Source organism: Rhea pennata, chromosome 4 (genome assembly GCF_028389875.1).
Source record: "Rhea pennata isolate bPtePen1 chromosome 4, bPtePen1.pri, whole genome shotgun sequence".
NCBI lineage: Eukaryota > Metazoa > Chordata > Aves > Rheiformes > Rheidae > Rhea > Rhea pennata.
This window is the reverse complement of record NC_084666.1, coordinates 74441338-74461149: the sequence shown is the minus strand read 5'-3', so window position 1 is coordinate 74461149 and position 19812 is coordinate 74441338. Positions and strand designations below refer to the sequence as shown.

At 37.1% G+C, this 19812-nt stretch overlaps 1 protein-coding gene across 5 annotated transcripts in view; it reads right to left on the bottom strand.

Moving 5' to 3' along the window:
* Positions 1-1630: 1630 nt before the first annotated feature.
* Positions 1631-19812, bottom strand: part of PTPN13 (protein tyrosine phosphatase non-receptor type 13) — a 111109-nt gene continuing 92927 nt past the window's right edge. For 4 of the 5 annotated variants that reach the window (XM_062574320.1, XM_062574321.1, XM_062574322.1 and 1 more), the window contains 18 exons: positions 18054-18415; positions 17571-17745; positions 16046-16204; positions 15370-15541; positions 15042-15252; positions 14258-14328; positions 13158-13213; positions 12238-12394; positions 11722-11898; positions 10338-10417; positions 9144-9199; positions 8068-8171; positions 6668-6816; positions 6007-6097; positions 4930-5267; positions 4168-4383; positions 3369-3431; positions 1631-2412 (listed from right to left, as the gene is read on the bottom strand). In XM_062574320.1, coding sequence (XP_062430304.1) covers positions 2332-2412; positions 3369-3431; positions 4168-4383; positions 4930-5267; positions 6007-6097; positions 6668-6816; positions 8068-8171; positions 9144-9199; positions 10338-10417; positions 11722-11898; positions 12238-12394; positions 13158-13213; positions 14258-14328; positions 15042-15252; positions 15370-15541; positions 16046-16204; positions 17571-17745; positions 18054-18415 — 2718 coding nt within the window. In that variant the 3' untranslated portion in view covers positions 1631-2331. Of the gene's footprint in view, positions 2413-3368; positions 3432-4167; positions 4384-4929; positions 5268-6006; positions 6098-6667; positions 6817-8067; positions 8172-9143; positions 9200-10337; positions 10418-11721; positions 11899-12237; positions 12395-13157; positions 13214-14257; positions 14329-15041; positions 15253-15369; positions 15542-16045; positions 16205-17570; positions 17746-18053; positions 18416-19812 lie in introns of those variants that run through there. The other variant, XM_062574324.1, reaches the window with a different exon arrangement.

The window sequence follows — 19812 nt, the reverse complement described above, 5'->3', positions numbered from 1 at the left end:
GGTCCAGGTCGTTATCTTCAGCTTTTTTTATGCCCATCATTAAAAGTAGAGGAGGTACTATACAACACACGACCACTGCACTAATTATCCTGTCAGATAATTATAGCAGGTGAATTTGACCTTGAGGAACCTGAAGAACATCTAACCAACCAGGCCACTATAATACCATAGACCTTCATATTTGTGAGGATAAAAAGCAAATAGTGGAGTCTGATACTGATGCATGCTTCCCACAGGCTGTAATCTGCTGCAAATTGTTTGTACAATACCAAGATGGACTTCACATTCTGTACTATGCAAAGATCCATTCCTGGTTCTACATTTTTGTGTCATGAAACTCGTAAAGGAAGAATTCAACTGTTTTTACCCTAATAGCTACTTTTTTAATTTCTAAAGAGCAGACAAATGCAAATTCCTTGCATTCACTATTTACCTGAAAGGAATAGCAGCAGATTATCAATAGACTGTGATTACTTACTTTGCCTGTTGACAACTGTAGTCCTGAAAATCTTGTCTTCTCTTTCAAACTCCTTCATACAGGTGTACTGTGACACGGCTAGTCAATCTGCCTCTGCTTCTCTATCTAAACAGAATTCCTTTTTCTTCAAACTACACTGCTCTGAAAATGGCGTAACTTTCAGCTGTGCTGGCATGCTAGAGGGAATATCAAAACAGATTTGCTGTGATTTGTTGCTATAAGGTAAAATAATAAAGAAGATCATAATATTAGCGTGACAAGTGAAAAAGGCTCATTTCCTTTTATAAGTCATACTATTGCAACGTAGAATACCATGAAATGAGGACAGTGACAGAGTTTCAGTTTTCAGAGAACAGAACACTGTAAGCTAATATTCTGAAGACTTAACACCTTAGAGAATCACAAGTCTCTGAACTTATTTCTACCCTTGAAATGTAGAATGCTATGAAATTGCTACTCCTGTACACTTCCTGATAGCACTAGTCACATAACAAGGCATAAGCATCAGCTCTATCAAGGACATAAACCCTTCCTGTCAGCTGGGAGAGGAACACTGCTCAAACCTAGGAACAGTCCTTTTGCAACCTGCAACTGCTGGTTGCAGTTATTCATGCTAAAGGTTCCCATACAGCACAAAATGAAGATTTCCTTTCAGAACAGTTTCAACTGTTTCTAATATTATCAAAACACTCAGAATCTGATATTCTCCCTCCCACTTGAAACCTGCTTGAATTAAGCAGAGTAGATTACATTGCTGTCATCTCACTGGCATAGCATCCAAGTACAAACACATCAAGAAAAAAAAAAAAGAAAAAGAAAAAGAAAAAGTGATACAGGTCTCCATGCCCAATTATGCCCCAAAATAAGGAGGAAAGGGAAAATATCCTCTTCTTTCCACCACAGTGTGGAAGCTTTCCTGAAAGGAACTCATGGTTTAGCAGCTTTTCTGATATCAACATAGTAGAACAGAACGACACTGAAAATTCAAGATGCGCATGCCCTTGTGATGCAAATTACGTAACATGCGCAGCAACCATACTGAAGGATGGCATGTAAGGCCAGAGAAATCAGTCACGAGGACACAAAAATACCCAGACCCTCTGATCAATATATTTTAAGTGTATTTTTATTTACAGAGTGGAGATGCCTAATCAGTTATAAGTTTAGACACCTAATAATTCATCTTTTTTTTCTATAAAAGTATATAAATATATACATGAAACTCTACCAAGTAAACATAATAAACTGCAATACTTACAGTAAACATTCACTATCTTTGTTATACTAGCAGGCGTCTTTTAAGCTTAAATACTGATTTAAAGATACCCTCTATAAAATAGCTCTAACTGTACTAAAATGCCAAAAAAATTCCGTGCCATAAACAAGCTTTTAAAGAGAATAATAAAATGTCTTTGTAATTAAGTTTGCTGGGATAAAATGCTGCTTTGTACTCTCACATCCCACCCCATAAGAAACATACCCAGAGCAGCTGCAGAACTGCAGGAGACATCATAAGATTTTTTTTCATTTTTTTAATTAAAATATTTTTATTTAAGTACTTTATCACAGATTAAGAAAGCTGCAAAAATGCAACTTTATTAAATATTATTTACTGTTATACAAACTCTCACATGAGTCCATAGGCTGAAGATAGTAGTGGTACTGTATGAGCTAGACCTTTTCCATATACTATATACCTTCGCTGGAACAACGGACAGACTGTATAGCAAAGACACTTGATAGCAACTGAAGAAAGAGACTGGAATAATATTGGCTGGCAGAACAATCAAAACATGCAAGAGCCTCTGGATTTCCTCACTTTCTTATTTTAAAAGCACTTCAGGTTCAGCATTTCATTTGCCTCTCTGTTGTTGTTCATCTTGGAGATGATTCAGGACATACAGGACAACTTGATAGCAGAAAATGTACTGATCCTGCAGGGGAAAGGAAATCACCAGGCACATCAAACAAATGCTTACACTAACTAAGCAACTCATGCTCATCTGTTCTTCATAGGTGCACAGTGCTTGACTTCAATATTATTTTGAAAGTTAAACAAAGAAAAATACACAATGGAGAAATATGCAACTTTCAGACTATATAGGCTCTCCCCTGATACTAAAAGAGTATTTTCATACATTAAATTTTTACTCCTTTCACATCAAAAATGCTTCAAAGATAGTAAGTACTTTACAAAAGCAGATATGATGCAAGCAAATGACTAAGGTCTTTCATCAAACCACCTGATATAGAACTTAGATTACAATGGAATATCTCATCTTACAATCTTGGTGATATAGTTTTGGGAGCTAATATATGTTGGGGGTGGAGGGGGCTGATAGCTCTGTTTAAAAAATATATATATGTATGATTTGAGAAGTCTTTAGTGTTCAGAGAAGTGATTGAAGTATGAACAGTCAACAGTATTGACATGTCCAAATCCAAGGTAAGATTAATTAGCTCTAGATCTAGATAACTCCTAAAAGAGTCACTTAACTTGTGCTTTAATACCTCCCTAAAGGAGATTTCAGGACGTCTCCAGTAGTTTCAGTGATTCACAGCAGCTACAGTTAGGCTTTCTCTTCAGAATCTAATCCAAGTTTTTGCCAAAAAGCTCATATGATTTCCTCTCTAACACTTGCTTTAATAGAATAAAACTCCAGATCCTTAGTAGAATAGATTGAGAGAGCACAGCACATTAAAAATTGCATATAATTGTTAAATACAGACCAATATGCACCAGTATACATCCATTTTAATTCTCACAACACAAGCATTGCAGTATTGAACACAAAGATAATCATTATGGGATTTTAAAAGTTTCCTGGCACATCAGAATTGTGATCCCAGTGTCCTTCCTGCAGTGCATATCCGGACAAGTCTGACTCACCTCCGTCTGAACCATCCCATGCCGCTGCAGACGCATCGTGCGCACCAAGTCTGAGATGTCAAACTGCCAAGACAAACAGTAGTAGGTGAAATGTCCAAAAGAGGGGCACACATGCGTACACAACAATAATTCCCAGCATTGCAGCAAAGAATCCAACCAAGTATATTAAACATTTAGCAGTGGAACAAATCAAAATTTACTATACTCCATGCGTATTTGGCAGGTTACCAGCATGAGCTGTCTCCACGCAGAAAGTACGCAGCCCTCCTGTGTAAGATGTTCTCCTTTTCTTTCTTCTACCACCATATACCTCCACAGGCTCCCCGGCTTACTTTTAAGAGTTGATCGTGCAGAAAATTGAGGCCTTTGGCCTACTCTAGCAAAATGCTTTTAATTTCCCCAGGACTACAAAACTCTAGAAGTTAAGGAACTGCTTATAAGCCTTACTGTGCTAAGCATGGCATGATAATTCATCTCCTCTAAAAATCCACAAAGGGTTTTGCCATACCAGCTCACTGAAGGATGCAAACATAAGAAAGCTAGCACCCTCTTGTGGATCACAGAAAGTGTATCTTTGGCGGTCCTGGAAAAAGAATTTTATTGTAACACTGTTTCAGGCTGAAGTGTTCGCACACCTCGAGTTTCTGACTATCTGCTTTGTCCTTATTCCTTCATTTTAAACACAGGAGTAACATTGTCATTGAGGCTAGGTTCAGTTCTTTAAATAACTGAATACTTCCCATGGAATGCAGTTCATTCAAGTCAAAAGCATGCTTTAGTCCATCCTCTTAGTACTCACTTCAAGATCTCTGCTGATCAACCCTAGAACAACATCTATACAGATAAGGGTCCCTGACCGTCCAATGCCCGCACTGCAGTGAGTTATGATAGGTCCTGATCTGTGGACATGCCGCATGTAGGAGATAAAAGTGAGCAGGTCATCTGGTTGAGAAGGGGTGTCATGGTCAGGCCAAGCAATGAAGTTCAGATGCGAGATGTGCCGTACCTCACCTGTCTGAGATTTAAGAACACAGTAACACCAAAATATCACACAGGGAGACAAAAAGGGAACAGGTAAGTTCCTAAAAGAAACAGTCTCAGGAGAGAGACCAAATTACAAGTAGTACGTAATTCAATAAAATAAGAGAAACAATGAGCTGCACTGAAAGGAAGCAGCAGGTAATTAAATAGTACGAGATTCACCGTGCAAACTGTGCTCACTAATCACATAAAGTAATGAAACAGTCACACTGAGTTAGAGATCTTCATGCCTACATATCTTTCTGCTTTTGTGGCCAAGGGCATCTAAGGAATCACATTTAGTCTCATTAACATCATTAAATCATCCCCTGGACCAAAGACCTTCTCCTGTAAATGTCACATGGTAGCATAATCTGTAAAGAGGAAGCATTGCCTAATAGCAATGATCAGGCAAGGAGAACTCCAAGTTACTGCTCAATGTAGACATTGTGACTGAAAGTAGGCAAGACAGAAGTTTGAAGACAGAAATATCAGCACTCGAAATACATTCTCAGCATGCAGAAGAATTCGATTCACTTACCTGGATATCTTCTAGCTCCAGCACTCTAACGACAAAGCCCTTCAGCTGCTGGAGTCTTACAAGAGCAAGCCGGAGCCTATCATTTATCATGATAGTTTTATTGAGTACATCTGGCCAATAACGCTGGCATTTTATCTTTTCTCCTTCAACCTCCTGAGTCATCATGGCAATCACAGTACAGTTTTGTTCCCAGACCATTTGCCAGAAATCTGCTACAGTAGTAGGGAGAGGTCCTTGACATGCAATGTAAATGAACTCTTCATTCCCCACTGGCATGCGAATGAAGCTGGCATTGATGTATCCACCATCAATCCCCAGAGGTACTCTGGTGGTATCATCTGCAATCCCAACACAAACAAAATTACTTTAATGCTATACATGTACATAATTAAACTCTCCTAACAATAGAGATGCCAAGCTTGACACACTCCCATGCTACTTGTCTTCTCCAAAGACACTCACAAATATTTCAAGAATATATAAAATCAATGTAATATTTGCTTTAGGGCACTAATCAGCACTTCTCTTTTCATGAAGAAAAAAAAAGCTAAGGGCCAAATCCAACCAACAGGACAGGCAGGGTATGTGACTTGAACTAGAGCACCTCTGGACTTCAGATTGAAAGTTTCTCACTGAGAGCTAGTCTTCGTCAGTTCTTCCTTCTCAACTGCAAACTTCATAGCCAAGACAAATAGAATTTTGTTGCAGAAAGATTATTGACAATAGTATACACATGTGTTATACCAAATTTACATGTGTAAAATGGGGGAAAGCTGTCTGACTCCATATATGTGAATGTATTTCATCCTGTTTCAAGCAGGATCTGCTGAAACAACTGAAAAATTTTTTAGATATCCATCTCTACTTATGGTATTAGTCTTTGCTCACTGATCTTTAACTCTCTATGAATGTTCGCTTTGCATGTTTAGACAATGGGCAGCAGATACTCTGGCGTTTTTTTGGCTACAAAGCAGTAGAACTGGGACTAAGAATCAAGATGTCCTTCCTCTGATCCAATTCAACAGACCATACAGGTGGAGACAAAATAACAGCACTGAACATCAGATTAGGACTTACAAGGAAGTATGTTTTTATATCTGTTCTTCTTCCTATTCTCTTTCGCTTGTCCAATCAAACACTGATCCAAAGGTTTTAACTCTTGAAGATTCTATAAACAAATAATTACATATTCAGTAGAATGTGCTGAGCAATAACAAACGTTAAGAGCAGCTCTATAACCAAGTCTCTAATAGACGTAAAACAGGAAAAATCACAGAAACAAATCTCATTTCATATAGCTAGCATGGGTTGCCTGTGGGGAGTGGGAACTGTTATTTGGCAAATACTTTAGCTCCTTCTCCCAAAAAAAGAGGCAGTCTAACATGGCTGACTGTTAAACCTTTGAAAGAACTATTTTCACATTCTCCAGTGCTGCAGCTGGATTTTGTAGTGCTTATTTAACCTTCTCCATGTCTGTTAATTTCATACTCATTTAAGAATTTTCAAGAAATAATAAAATGCAAATGCACTTCTGAATCAAGCTGCAGCTCAGCCTAACCTTATCTCTCAGCTGCTGGTGGGGGAAGGGGAAGACATTTGGTAAAGAAGTCTTTTCACTCCTTTAAAGAGCTGTGGTATTTAAGGCAGTGATGAATCAACCATTCAATTTTAACTGCTTCGTATTGTCAAAAGGCAAAATTTTAGAAAAAAGGACTTAAAAGGACAGATAGTTACTTACTTCAATCTCTTTAGAAGGGACACCCTGTTCCAGCAACCCTCGCAACATCCTGATGACTGACTTTAATTTGGCTCCTGTGTACTTGCCTCCAGGAAGCACTTTCACAGTAGGGAGTGCAGAGATCTCTTCATTTGTGACTAAAGGACCATCTAGAAGAACAAAAAGACTGATTTATGTGCTCACATAAATAGCTTAACTATGGAAACGTCAACTGCAATGCAACATTACGATTTGCCTGTTACGCTGTATATGTTTTTTTTATTTGTCATGCATGTCTGACTCATATACCATTATTATATTTTTATAAGAAACCAGGACCAATAGAAGCATCCTTGAAGGAAACAATCTTTTCACTTCTGTTTGCTGCCTACTAGCTCTAGAATCCATCCGTATACCCTAGGTGGTACACGGATAACCTCTATTTGTTAGGCATGTAAAAACAAGTAAAACAAGAACAATACACAAGCAAAATCAGCTTTGGTCAATCCAGGAACTAGAAAGAGTATTTGATTGAAGTTCCAATAAACACACTGAAACAAACACATCAAGTGTAATTCTTAGTATTTGACAAGATGGATGAATATACATAAGGATGAATTCAGAACTGTGCACTAAAACACCACAGTCTGTGACTCTGTTTTTAGCAGTTCACTTCCAAAACCTATTTTAAGTGGTAATTTTAAGACATGCTAAATGCACTGTTTTCCAATAAAACTTGCTTTACACCAAGGCAAATGGGCTTCAGTGTTCCTCTGAAACACAACAAAATTAATAAACTCAAAGTCTCTCTGGCATCATAACTGAAAACATCCTAAATCTGCTGACTTAGTCAAAAGGTTTTCATAGATTATTCTTTTCTTCGTTTAATGAACACTATAGACACAAATCTGCGGCATATGAATTTCAGGACTTGAAATTTCTAATACTCTTTCAACAAGTGAAGGCTAGATTCTGCCAAATGCATCAAATTAAGTAGTATTTCACTCTGCCAAATTGAGTAACAGTGGAAAAACGAGGCTCAACGTAAAGGGAAAACATTGTGTACTTTGAGCATGGAGTATCTGATATGCTAAGCACATATAAGATATTGATTTGATAACAGTCAAATGACACAAATCATCATATGTCATTAGAGCTTTTGTCAAATAGATAATACGGAAGAAAATCTCAGCTGGTTTCAACTCTGACTACAGGCCCAACACTGCCAATACTTGTTCCTGCAAACTGTCACAATTGCTGTAAAGATCCTTTCAAGTGTGTTGCTAAGCTGTTTAATTTCCCATTGTACCTATCAGAATCAGGCCCTCTAAGCACATGATTTTTAAATGCATTTCTGACATTCTGCCTATATAATATGATCCTCAATTTTGCACTGATTGTTTATTTATTGAAGTTCTTGCCTTTATGTAAACGTTCCTGGTTTATTGATTCAATTGGTAGTTCGTCACTTCCCCATGTGATTTCATCTTCATCTGCTTGGTTCAAGGGAGGTTGTGGAGGTGACCTAAAAAGGACAAGGAATGGAAGTAAAAAAGAACACCTGGAGATATCCAACGTAACTGGAATCCAAGGCATTGCCAGAAAGTAATTTATAATTGCAAGTGTTCTAAATTGGAAATAGCTGGGAAGATATGAGCCTAGTAATTTTTTCATTGCAATTACATCTCAAAGTAGCCAAACTGCATCCTGAAACAGATTTGTACTTTTCAAAATTCACTATGTATGCACTAGACTATCAACTTTCAATAGCGAATTTTCTAGGTTTGTTGAACATAGTGGTAAACATACGAAGTATTTACATGTCAGAATGTCACTTTTCATGCCAAGATTTTAACCAAGCTTCCCAAAAATTTAATCAAGAGAAAAAAAAGTACATGCACGTTGGCAGAAACATTACCTAAACTGAGGATTAGAATTACCTAGCATATTACCATCCTGGGAATTTTCAAGACTGAAATAGGTGGCTCAAAGGGATAGCTAATAACTTGGCCAGGTTTGTCCTTAGTTTTCCGTACAAAAAAAAAAAAAAAAATAAAGCCTCAAAGCACCCAAGTGGGAACAGATGGATCAGTGGACAATGTGAGCACTGTGCTCCACAACCAGGAAAAATCACATTAAGGAAGCTTGATAAGATTCAGACTGAAGACGGTATTAGTTGGAACTTTTTTTTCATAATAAAGTACCGTATTATTAGCACAATGCTAATTAAGTTCTTTGGCATCTGAATGCATCTCCCAGTTATTTGCTGTAATAACATACCAAAGGAATAAATTCAGTCAGGATATGGTAAACCTTATAATAATTGACTAATATTCAGGCAAATTACAACCTCTTGGATAACAAGAATGGACAGAAAGCAATTCAACAAGACATTGCACAGGTATTTTATGGTTTGCTTGCATTATAATTTATCCCTCTTCAGAGATTCCACATTGTACATGTTTACTTTCAGCCAGTACTCGAAAGAAAGCCTTACCTTTCTAACGTAGCTTTTACTTCACAATGCTCTTCACAACCATTTGTGTGTGTTGGCTAGCGGAAGAAATATTTGGTCATAAGCAAGGTCATAGATATAACACTCATCCACAGTAAATTTCAAACTATGTGAATAGATACAGGGAGTATTTCTGAAGGGGACCAAGTTCAAAGGCATTGCTCTTTTCAACATCTAACTAACTCCAAAAAAAAAGAGAGAGGAGAATACTGAGTATCTGTAGAGAGACTACTGAAAACAAGGATCTTAAAATCTTAAATCCTTCCTGACTTAAGGAAGCGTTAGCACCACGTAAAACTTATACAATACACTTTTAATTCTTTAAAACTTTAATGAGGAAAACTCAATAGTGAACCTAAATGCCTCATTTTTGCCTCCTGTCAAGGCACTCACTTCTGTGCAGAACAGAACTGGGCTTTACCTCTAAAAGGTAGTTAATCATATGCACTCCTTCCTCAATAGAAGTTCAAGACTCAGCAGAGAACAGGACCTTTCAATTTTCTTTCTGAGAAGAAACTCTCCAAAGTGATTTATATTTATCAGGCCATCTTAGAACAGTTTCTACTGATGTTTTCAAATGCAGTTTTACTTTTGGATCACCTAGGGAATGCTGACACTGAGTCAGATTCCTGATTTGACTTTCAGCTCTAACAACTGGAGAAAAAGCTGCAACAGCCAGGATGTGCTGGACAGACAGAGGTCTACTAATTTGAAATATGAGACACAAAACTTGGACATCCAGTAAGTCAGTAAGGAGAGAAGAAACCTCACATTGACATTTGGGACAGATGAGTCTACACAGTATTCACTATGACTTGTGCCCTTTTTTTGAGAGGGAACCAAGGAAACTTCTGAGCCAAAATGCCTAAAATAATATTAAAAATATATCACATCCACTTTAAAAAAAGTTGTTAGCTTTTACATGAGAAACAGCTTGTACTAATTCTGCTTAGTTCTCTTGCATAGTTAATTTATCACAGAATAATTATATACTACCTCAAAATTAAAATTCTGTACGCAGTTTACAACTACTGCTGACAAAGATGGTTCCATCAATAATGCACATAAGATTATTTACACAAGTTCTTTGCAAATAAAGAAAATAATACATTGAAAGAAAATGCCCAAGAAAGGGTAATCGACAGACAAAGGTCTATCAGCTTCTTGCCCACTCACCTCCGAAAAATCTTCAGGTAACGATGATCCGTCACAGTCCGTGTCCTCAGACTTATCTTCTGTCAGCTTCCCATTGAGCTCTAAAAGAGAAACAAAAATCAGAATATACAGAAAAATATTGTTAGAGGTAGGTTTCTCAAAAACTTTCTTTCTGCCTCCTTTCCAGTCAGAAACAGTGCATCTTTCAAATGTGCACATAACTACAAAACTGGAAAGTAGACAAGTGTAGAAGGCCTTAGATGCATATTTGCCCTTGAGAATGTTCATTGCATGGGAACTGTCATGCATACACATGCCAAAATATGTCCAGAAGTCAAATTATCACCAGAGCTGAGTGTTATACCAGTCTAGCACTATATGGAAATACAGGTGCTAGAGAAACAGAAAAACACTTTCAAGTCCTTTTGCTACCAGTGTGTTGTAAAAGGGGTCTTACTGCAGAGGAGAATCAGGCTTTATGCTTCCTTCTTTTCAAGCAGAATACATGTGATGAAATATGAGGTCGCTTGCCTAGCAAAAAAAAATCTGTGCCACAGTGTAATGAATGAAGAGACTACTGTCAGTAAATTAACAAGTTCTCGTGTCAACAGTTTTTCTCCAATTCAATTAGGTTTAGATCTCTAATAGGTCTAAATCTAGGGTCTGCTTACTCTTTGTACTAACAATTTCTCATCAAAAATATACTGGATAAAATCCTACTTGCTGTATCAACTTGCTAGAGTCTTATGGGTTCAATGCATCATGACAATAACCTAAATCGAAAGAGTAGCACAGAGGCTAAAATAATGGTAATTTTGGAAGGGATATCTTGAATTCTGGAGGGAACTTCCACAGCAGTAGCAAGCATCTTGCTTGAACGCATGGAAAATACACACATACGTCACACCACACAGGAAACACAAATCCTTTTCCACAACATATCTCAGTTAATAACAACTGCAGCTGAAGACATGGAATGAAAGAAAAAAGCTATACCGACAGACGAAGGTGCTGAGCTCTCTGAGGCTTACATAAAAGAGACAAATCAACTTGGCAAATGATTTGGTTTTGGAGAGATCTCAACATAATTCCAAGTTCTGCAATCTGAAGTCACAGAAACTTTGAAGTCTGACTGCACATGGAGAGCTAGGCACCTAAACAAAATAATTCTAGAACAGAATACGTTTTCCCAGACTACTGAAAACAAAATCCAGGTTTACCAAACAAATTTCACTTCTGAACTGCACCTGAACTTCACAGGATAGCACAATCTATGTTCTCACTGGGAAACCGTCACTTCACAAATCATTTCAACTTCACCCTACTAAGTTAAATGCTTACTGTGTATCTTGTTTCAAGAAGTATTTTGTTGCTAATGGCTTTTGTTTTCAATGGCTCTCAGTACCTGATAGATGATCATCTGACGTGGCATTTTTGAGATGTAGGTGGTCTTGGGCCTCTGACGTTGCATTATTACGATTTAAAAGGTTCTGGGCTTCCTCATCTACAACATCCAACAGATACTGAACAACTTCATTGTGATCATCCTCATCATAATACTCATCCTCCAGAACCTCCGTTTCTAAAATGAAATGCATAAAATGACAAATTTTCCCAAAAGAGAATGAGAAAAAAAAGAGAGCAGACATCAAGAAGCATTCTAAGATCTTTTTAAGGCATCAATTCATGCTGTTATCATGTTTTTCCTTCATTTCACTCCTATACAGAGTCTAATTTCTGCCACGCGCTTCCAACATCAAGTAATTCTTCCATAGCACAGAATCAGGAGATGATCTTCTAAAAATGATTGTCAGCCTAACATTGACATTTTTCAGCCTATTCAACAGTGCTACTGCCTTCATTCTCCTGTACTTGTGAGGTAAAAACTGAATAATGCTGCTGCAATCTCATTTCTTTTTACCTGAATTGTCACTGTGTTTAGACAAATCTGACGTCTGATTGGTAAAACCCAGAGAAGGGATATCTCTATACCCTGTGAGAGTCATTAATCCTTCGGTTTGATGGATATTATTTTCCGTATTCGCATGAGACACTCCTAGGATGCAGTTGCCATTTACCTAACAAAGCAAAGCACAGTACAGGTTAATTTTTTGGGAGTTTGGCATTTTATTTTAGCAGCAAGCAACCCTTAAAAACCACAGAGCTCTGCTTAGCTACAAATAAAAAAGAACTATAATAATTTCATGTCTGTTACCCTTCTGAGATAGCTGGGGGCAGGGAGGGAAGCAGCATTCTACCTGTAATTTGGTAGTTTTTAAGTGCATTACAAGTTTTAATTGAAACAGAGAAAACAAAATTTGATGATCAAAGAAAAAAAAAGGAAAGAAAAGAAAGCCAACAAAACCTGGCTATTTGAATAAGCAACTAGTACAAGAGAATACATGATACTATTTCACATTTTTATTACATCCTCTACAAAACATATCCAGGTTTCAATACTCTTGTCCCACATCACACCATTTCTCAGAAAAGACAAGAGAAAAAAATAAAACAAAACTATATGGTGAGTGTAATACGTGTAATATATGTGTAATACGTAATCATTTGCAGCAATTAGGAATAAAGTTTTCTGAATCCCTGTCCTGCACCCTTCTCACGGGAACACTAGGGTTTCTATAATGCATTCCCAAGTAAAGAGATCTATTCCAAAAATCTGTGTATTTATATTGATCACTGGTGGCTCACATCAACTGACAACATGAATTTGCATGTTTGATGTAACACAATATGAGAGGGTTTTTTTGCCTTTTCCTTTTTTAAACTTGTATGAAGTGTATTTTCTCTGGTCAATGGAAAGGCACACAACAGAGTAACATATACCTTGGGCCCATCAGTTGTTGTTTCTGCTTTACCACAGTGATCAGCACGGGAACAGCCTAAACAAAATTGGGGGTGTGGGGGGAGAAGGGTAGGAAGGAAAAAGACAACAATTTAACAGTGATATTTTCACAGTGATTAAATTAGCCTCATCAATGATTTTTATTAAAGAAACAGGATGTTTATGTTGTAAAATGAGTTACATTTCTGCCTGATTGTGGGGCCACACTGATGTCTTAGTGACTACACTTTATAATGGCTTTATAATGGAATATTAAGTTCAATGGGATCAGAGAGGATGAATGCTAATATAAATAACCAACTCTGAACAAAAGACAAATGTTGACGATAAACAAGTGTAACATCATAAAGAAAATGGCTGCACTATACAGAGAAACAGAACATGACTCCCTTTCGCTTGAATAGAAGAACACAACCCTGCAATCATGTAGCACCAAATGTAACAATACAGTTCATGATATTCCTTCTCCAATAGCCACCGGCGTTCACAGTGTTTTCAGAACCATTTTATAAATAAAGAGAAAGGTTTGGTACAAAAGTTATACAGATGTTAAATTCTTTTTTCTGTCCAACAGAGAAAAGCTGTGGCTTGTTTTTTTGTTTTTTTTTGGGGGGGGAGAGGGTTGTTTTTTTCTTTAAAATGATCCAACACCTGTGTCCTCCTTCAAAAGGACATTCCCTACTTGGTAAAAAGAGTGATACTATGATTTAAAAGACCACCACCTATTTGAGATATAACATGGCCGGTAAAATAAATAAGACAACAGTGGGTTCAGTAAATACAATATATCCAGTCTTTCGTAAAGTTCATGATTTTCTTACACATTAAGCACTGATATAAGCAAAGAAAGACCTACATGAAATTACTGAAAGGTAACCGCATACCTACTTGTGTACATGACTAGTCATGTACAGAAAAGAAAGTTCAAGGTGGGGTCTTCCAGGATTTGATTATGTGGCTAATGAGCATCTTCACTAATTATTTGAAATAAATGCTGGAGTACAGTTGTAAAATATACGAGCAGCAATAAACCAGAAGAGTTGTATAATTTAATAAGGTAAGATTACCAAGTAAGCCTTACCATTAGCTTTCATTGACCACAGATTTGAATGATCAGGGCTTTTGGATTTTGGAATCACTGGGTGACCATCTCTATGAAAAGAAACGTTTACAAATATTTTAATACAAAATAAAGAAAGAAAGAAAATCACAGTAGTCAGACATAAATACATCCGTGTCTGAGAGTCAGTAAGACCACTAATTCTGATTTCTAATAAGAGTGTTCTAGAGTGTTTAGAATATGCAGTATTAGAGGTAAACCATTAGTAGTTGGGTGAGTAGTTAGGAACCTATTTCCAAAAGCTTAGAAGACTTCATCAGAGCCCATTTCATTCTAGCCTCTGACAAAGGATTCAATCTCACAGTCTCAGGCTAGAGCTCAAAATCTAGAACTCTGGGAACTTTGCATGTGAAATAAAGCCCTCCATGCCTCAAAACAGAACACACATGTGCAACACTACAGACAAAGGTCTTCTTAAATCAAAAACAGTTTTATTAAACAGTGTTGGTGATAACTATTTCAATGCACACAGTGTGAAGTAGGCAAAAATATGAGAAGTGTTGAGAGAGTTCTAAAGAAAAGGATATTTTGACCAGTTTCATTCAAAACATGTAAGCTAAAACCATGGAAAACACTAAGCACAACAACTGAGAATGTATGGCCCCTTGTGGCATCAATTCTGAATAGTATGCCAGCTATCATCACTCTGGTAAATCAGCTGTCACGCCAGGAACATGTTTTACCCATATATTTATACAATCATGTGAGAAAAAGTTACAGGCAAGGATTAATTGCCAAAATATACCTGGTCGCTTTGAGCACCACTTTAGGAAGCGATGTTTCCAACATTCTTTTGGCTTCTTTCAGAGTCATTCCCTGTGTGCTTACTCCATTAATATAATGGATAATATCTAATGCATGCAGACTCTCATCTCTGGCAGCAACTGATTTGGGGAGAATGTCACTAATATACACAACTTGGTAAAGGCTGTCATGACCTCCTGATAAAGACAGGCCTGTGCAGGAAGAAGAAAAGTATGTTTTTTTCTTTGTAACTAACTTTATTTTCTTTGACAACTAGACCAAGAAAAACATTCCGCATTAGAGCAGAAAGTAATATAACTTTGTGTTACCCAGCTCCTCCTTATGGCATGTTAGTGTAATATCAGGCAGTAAATGAGGCAACACGGGCATCTTAGGTAACTCCAAAACACGTCCTAGCACTAATCTGACAGTCTTTGGGGCAGCTCGGAGAAAATTTACTGCATCTGTGTGACTCATGTTAGTGACATCCATGTCATTAACCTGTAAAGATAAAAACACCAGAAAACTCCTAGTTACGTTCCAAGCAGAACAACCATCATTACTGAGGAAACTGAATTAGTATCACTCCTATTGCTGGCATTTCACATTAAAAGGACAAAACTATAGATTCTTTATATATGCTCAGATCTCAAAGTCTGACTCAGAACCTAATCCAACTTGGTCCATCTTTAAGATTTTAAACTGTTTAACAGTGTTTCAAAGCCCTGATCTAAAAATGACTCTCGCACTTGCCCTATGCTATGCTTGTCACTGGGACTACTCATAGTGACTAGAAGCCCCCAAGCAAGTTTGCACTGGATCAGAAACTAATGCTATAATTAAGAACATATCTACTACATGATATAAATACATAACTGCTGAACTCTACAGTGGGAAATTTCTTTACATTTACTTTCAAACAACAGGTTAGCTACAGAAATTTTTTGAGGCTCAAAGTTGTCCTTTTCACACAATTCCTATATCTGGAAATGCCAATTCTCTCACTTTTATAAGCCGGTCTCCAGGTCGTAGTCTCCCATCACTTTTGGCAGGATCCTGAACAATATCATGAATGTAGCAGCCAATGTTATCACTTCCTTTGGTCACCGTAAAGCCCAGACTACCCTTTTCTGACTTCGTCATGGTAACTTGGAGCTCTACTTCCTAGGGAAAGAAAACATCATTTTATAATGTAGACAAATAGAAACAATCTGAACACTTTAATCAATTTCAGACAGTTAGAAATAGACAACTGATTCAGCTATTCATTTAACTGGAACACAAGTCCTGATGGTACCAAGACACCTGTCCTAGCAGGCTCAGGAAAGCAGCTTGAAGTAAGCAGCTCTAGTGAGTACAGATGGACTAATCTTTTGCACGGAGCTAGGCATGGGCCAAAGGCCTATGATCTAAACAAAGTTATGATGTCACACTTTAGGGCTGACACCATTTCTGTCTTCAGTTAGCTGTCATATATTAAAAGCCTCTGCATTTTTCAAGTAACAAGACTACACTGGCTATATCAAGAACTACTCAGCTGAAGAAAGCAGCTGATTGTATTTTCCTACAAGAAGATACAAGGCTATAGTTTATCTTGGAACTGAATACATGCATATGCTTTGCCTATTCTAATGTGCATTCATTTTGAATTTGAAACAAACAGATGTATCTCATTTGCACAGAAACTAATACAGCTTCAGGAAGGTTTGAGAAAAACTCTAGAGACTAAGAGGACAGCATGCTTCTTCTCAAACTGGAGTATTGGATTAGAACAGCTTTGTAATCTGGAAGACTCTCATAGTTGAGAGATATCAACACTCAATTTCCAGTATTTCCAGTCTGCAAATTGATAAGGTTTGTGAGAATATGGAACCATAAGTCCCTTATGTTACACAACACACCATCTCCTGAAGTTTCTTCTGCCACGATTTATCTCATGATTTTCAATCAACCACAGAGAATCTTACTGGGGAAGAAAGAAAAGCCTGGCACGTAAGTTTAGTCCAATAACCTTGTCAAGATGTTGGTAAGTATTTAATGACAGTCTTCCAGACAGAAGAGACACACATAAAACAGATGCGCATAGATCTGCATACAGACACACGGATGCATCTGCACTCACAGAGTAACTGATTATGTAACTATCTAATCCAAACGCATCAATTCTGCATGTACAGTTAAGTCAGATTTAGCATTGACAGATTGGGAGTTCATATCTAATGGACACAGTGATGCCACAAAACCCCTCAAGGCTAGAGGGAAAACATCCGCAAACATTTATATGAACAGTCACAGTCCAGTGATTACAAATGGCACACTGTGGAGTATGTGAATTCCATTTGTAAGACACCCCCCCCCCCCAAGTTTAGTGCAAATACAACCTTCAACTATTCCATCTGTAAATGATGCTATTCAGTTACTGCTATGTAAATAGCTGCTATTCAGTTACTGCTAATACCATGCCTAAAACTACTTCCAGTCAGCCATAACAGCAAGTACATTTATGTTACTGAAAGAAATAGAAAATTACCGGTTCATATTCTTCAGCATTTTTTTCCAATTGACTGAGTAACGAAGCCATTCCTCCCAGGTGTGGAGTCAGCTCAGGAATGGAACTAGCATATGAGTCATTTATTAAAATTGATGTGGTGACATCAGGAACAGTTCTACAGGTTGGGATCAGCGGCAAATCCAGTGGCAGATCACTGCAGATAAACAAGCAAACTATTGGAATGCGTTTTCATCATGACCGTAACAGAATTCTGCAAAGATTTAACAAGTCATTTTGCTAGGCACAAACTCCAGTATTTCTACCAGTATATTAGAATTCAGGGTAGGATCAGGTCTTGCAATATATCTGTCACCAATAAATGAATATATGAACCAATATTGACTTTATGTAGAAATAAAAATTAAAATTAAACAATCCTTCGTATTTCCACAAGTAGGCCCAACGAAATGGTTTCTGTAGACATCTTCTGCAATACTACCAGGACCATTATGAGTAGCATACCTGTCCTCAAACTCTGATTTGCTGGGAGTCTCATGAGCAGAATATAAGATGGTACGAATGACCTCTTCCTGACCACCGTGCGTCTCATACTGGCTATGTGCTTGCATAACAGCTTCATCGGAGGTTTTATACAGGGCAGAACTCCAGCCAGGGCCCAACTGTGCTGGAGAATCTATCACCTCCTCATCACCACTCCCACTGCTGTCACTGTAGCTGTCTCTCCTAGAGGGAGATTTTAGCCTTTTCTTGCTCTGATCAGTAGTTTCATTTTCATCAGAGCTGTCACCTTGTTCTCTGTTCGATAGACCAGTAACTTCTTTGCTGACATCTGGAAATACTTGTTGGGGTGAATGGATGGGAGTCTACAGAAAACAAGGACATTTAATGCATTAAACTCCAGTTTTGATGGTAGGAAAAAATTGCAAAGACAGTATAAAATTATTAAAAGCAATTAATCAATGGCTCCTTCCATTTAGATGTTGTCTCAATTGGATGAATGCATCATACCAGTGACACCAAATTCAGGACAAATTTGCCAAGACAAGCATGCACAACTTTCAAACATATACTGGTAAGCAACTGTAAAGGAAAACAAACATACTCTTAGCTTTACCCTTGGGAAGCCTGCTGACAGATGCCTTGGCACTCTGCCCAGTAGTCGTCTAAACAATTACTATGAAAACCCTTGCAATCAGAATACACAGATGATGATTGCAGTGTAGCTGAAGTCAAAATAATCTCAAGCAGAATGCAAGCAGGGAAAATTTTAAGCAAAAAGTTTAATAGACAACAAAAACCATTGTAATTTACATAAACTAGGGACTGTTCAGCCAAATTGTTAAGTTCAGTTAGAATCAAGAACAGTTTTGTCTGATCAAATAAACTCAAGAATGACATGTCTGTTAACAAACACAAAGTTCGAAAGCATCATTTATGTTTCTATTTGTCAAATTCTTGTGTTCATGAATCCACCAATCCATGATACTGTTATAAATAAAAACTGATATTGGCTTATTTGTTTATTTTTAATATATCTGTTACTTAATAAAATAACTCCACAATACAAATACGTTAATTACAAGATTAGTTATTTGTATCAGTGCTTTATTCAGTTGCATTTCTCCTTTTCTTGCTCTAATTTTAAGTTTGTGTTTATAAATTGAAGTTTATCATACTTGAACTGTTTTTACTGTTTAAAAATTAAATTGAGTTAAAAATTGAAGACATTATTTTCCATATCTTTATACTTTCTTCCCTTTATTATGGAAATCCTACTTTACTGGTGTGAACTCCTCTCTAAATGCTATCCTAATTCTCTTTTGCTGAAATATATACACACACACACACACACACATATACACGCACATATACATAAAATTGACATTTTTTACAATATCCTAAAATTGCCTTCTGTTCTTTGAATTTACTTATTGAAGCATTTTGAAAACGTGTTTTGGGAAATCTCTAATTTCCACTACGTAAATAGGGCAATTCTTTTTTCAAATTTTAAATGTAACAAAACAAAATAAATTGGTATTTTATACAAAATTCTTTACGTACGTTACAGAAAAATCAAATTTCTATTTGAGACTGACTTCGTTTCAAATCTGCTGGACACTCTTGAGGGATTTACCACAGAAACCACCTATGAGCATCCCTTCCCACCCCATCTTTCCACCCCGAGTTGCATTTCATTAACTAACCCACTAGACGAACTAAATGAACCTTCAAACAATAATTTTTTAAAAATACATGCCAA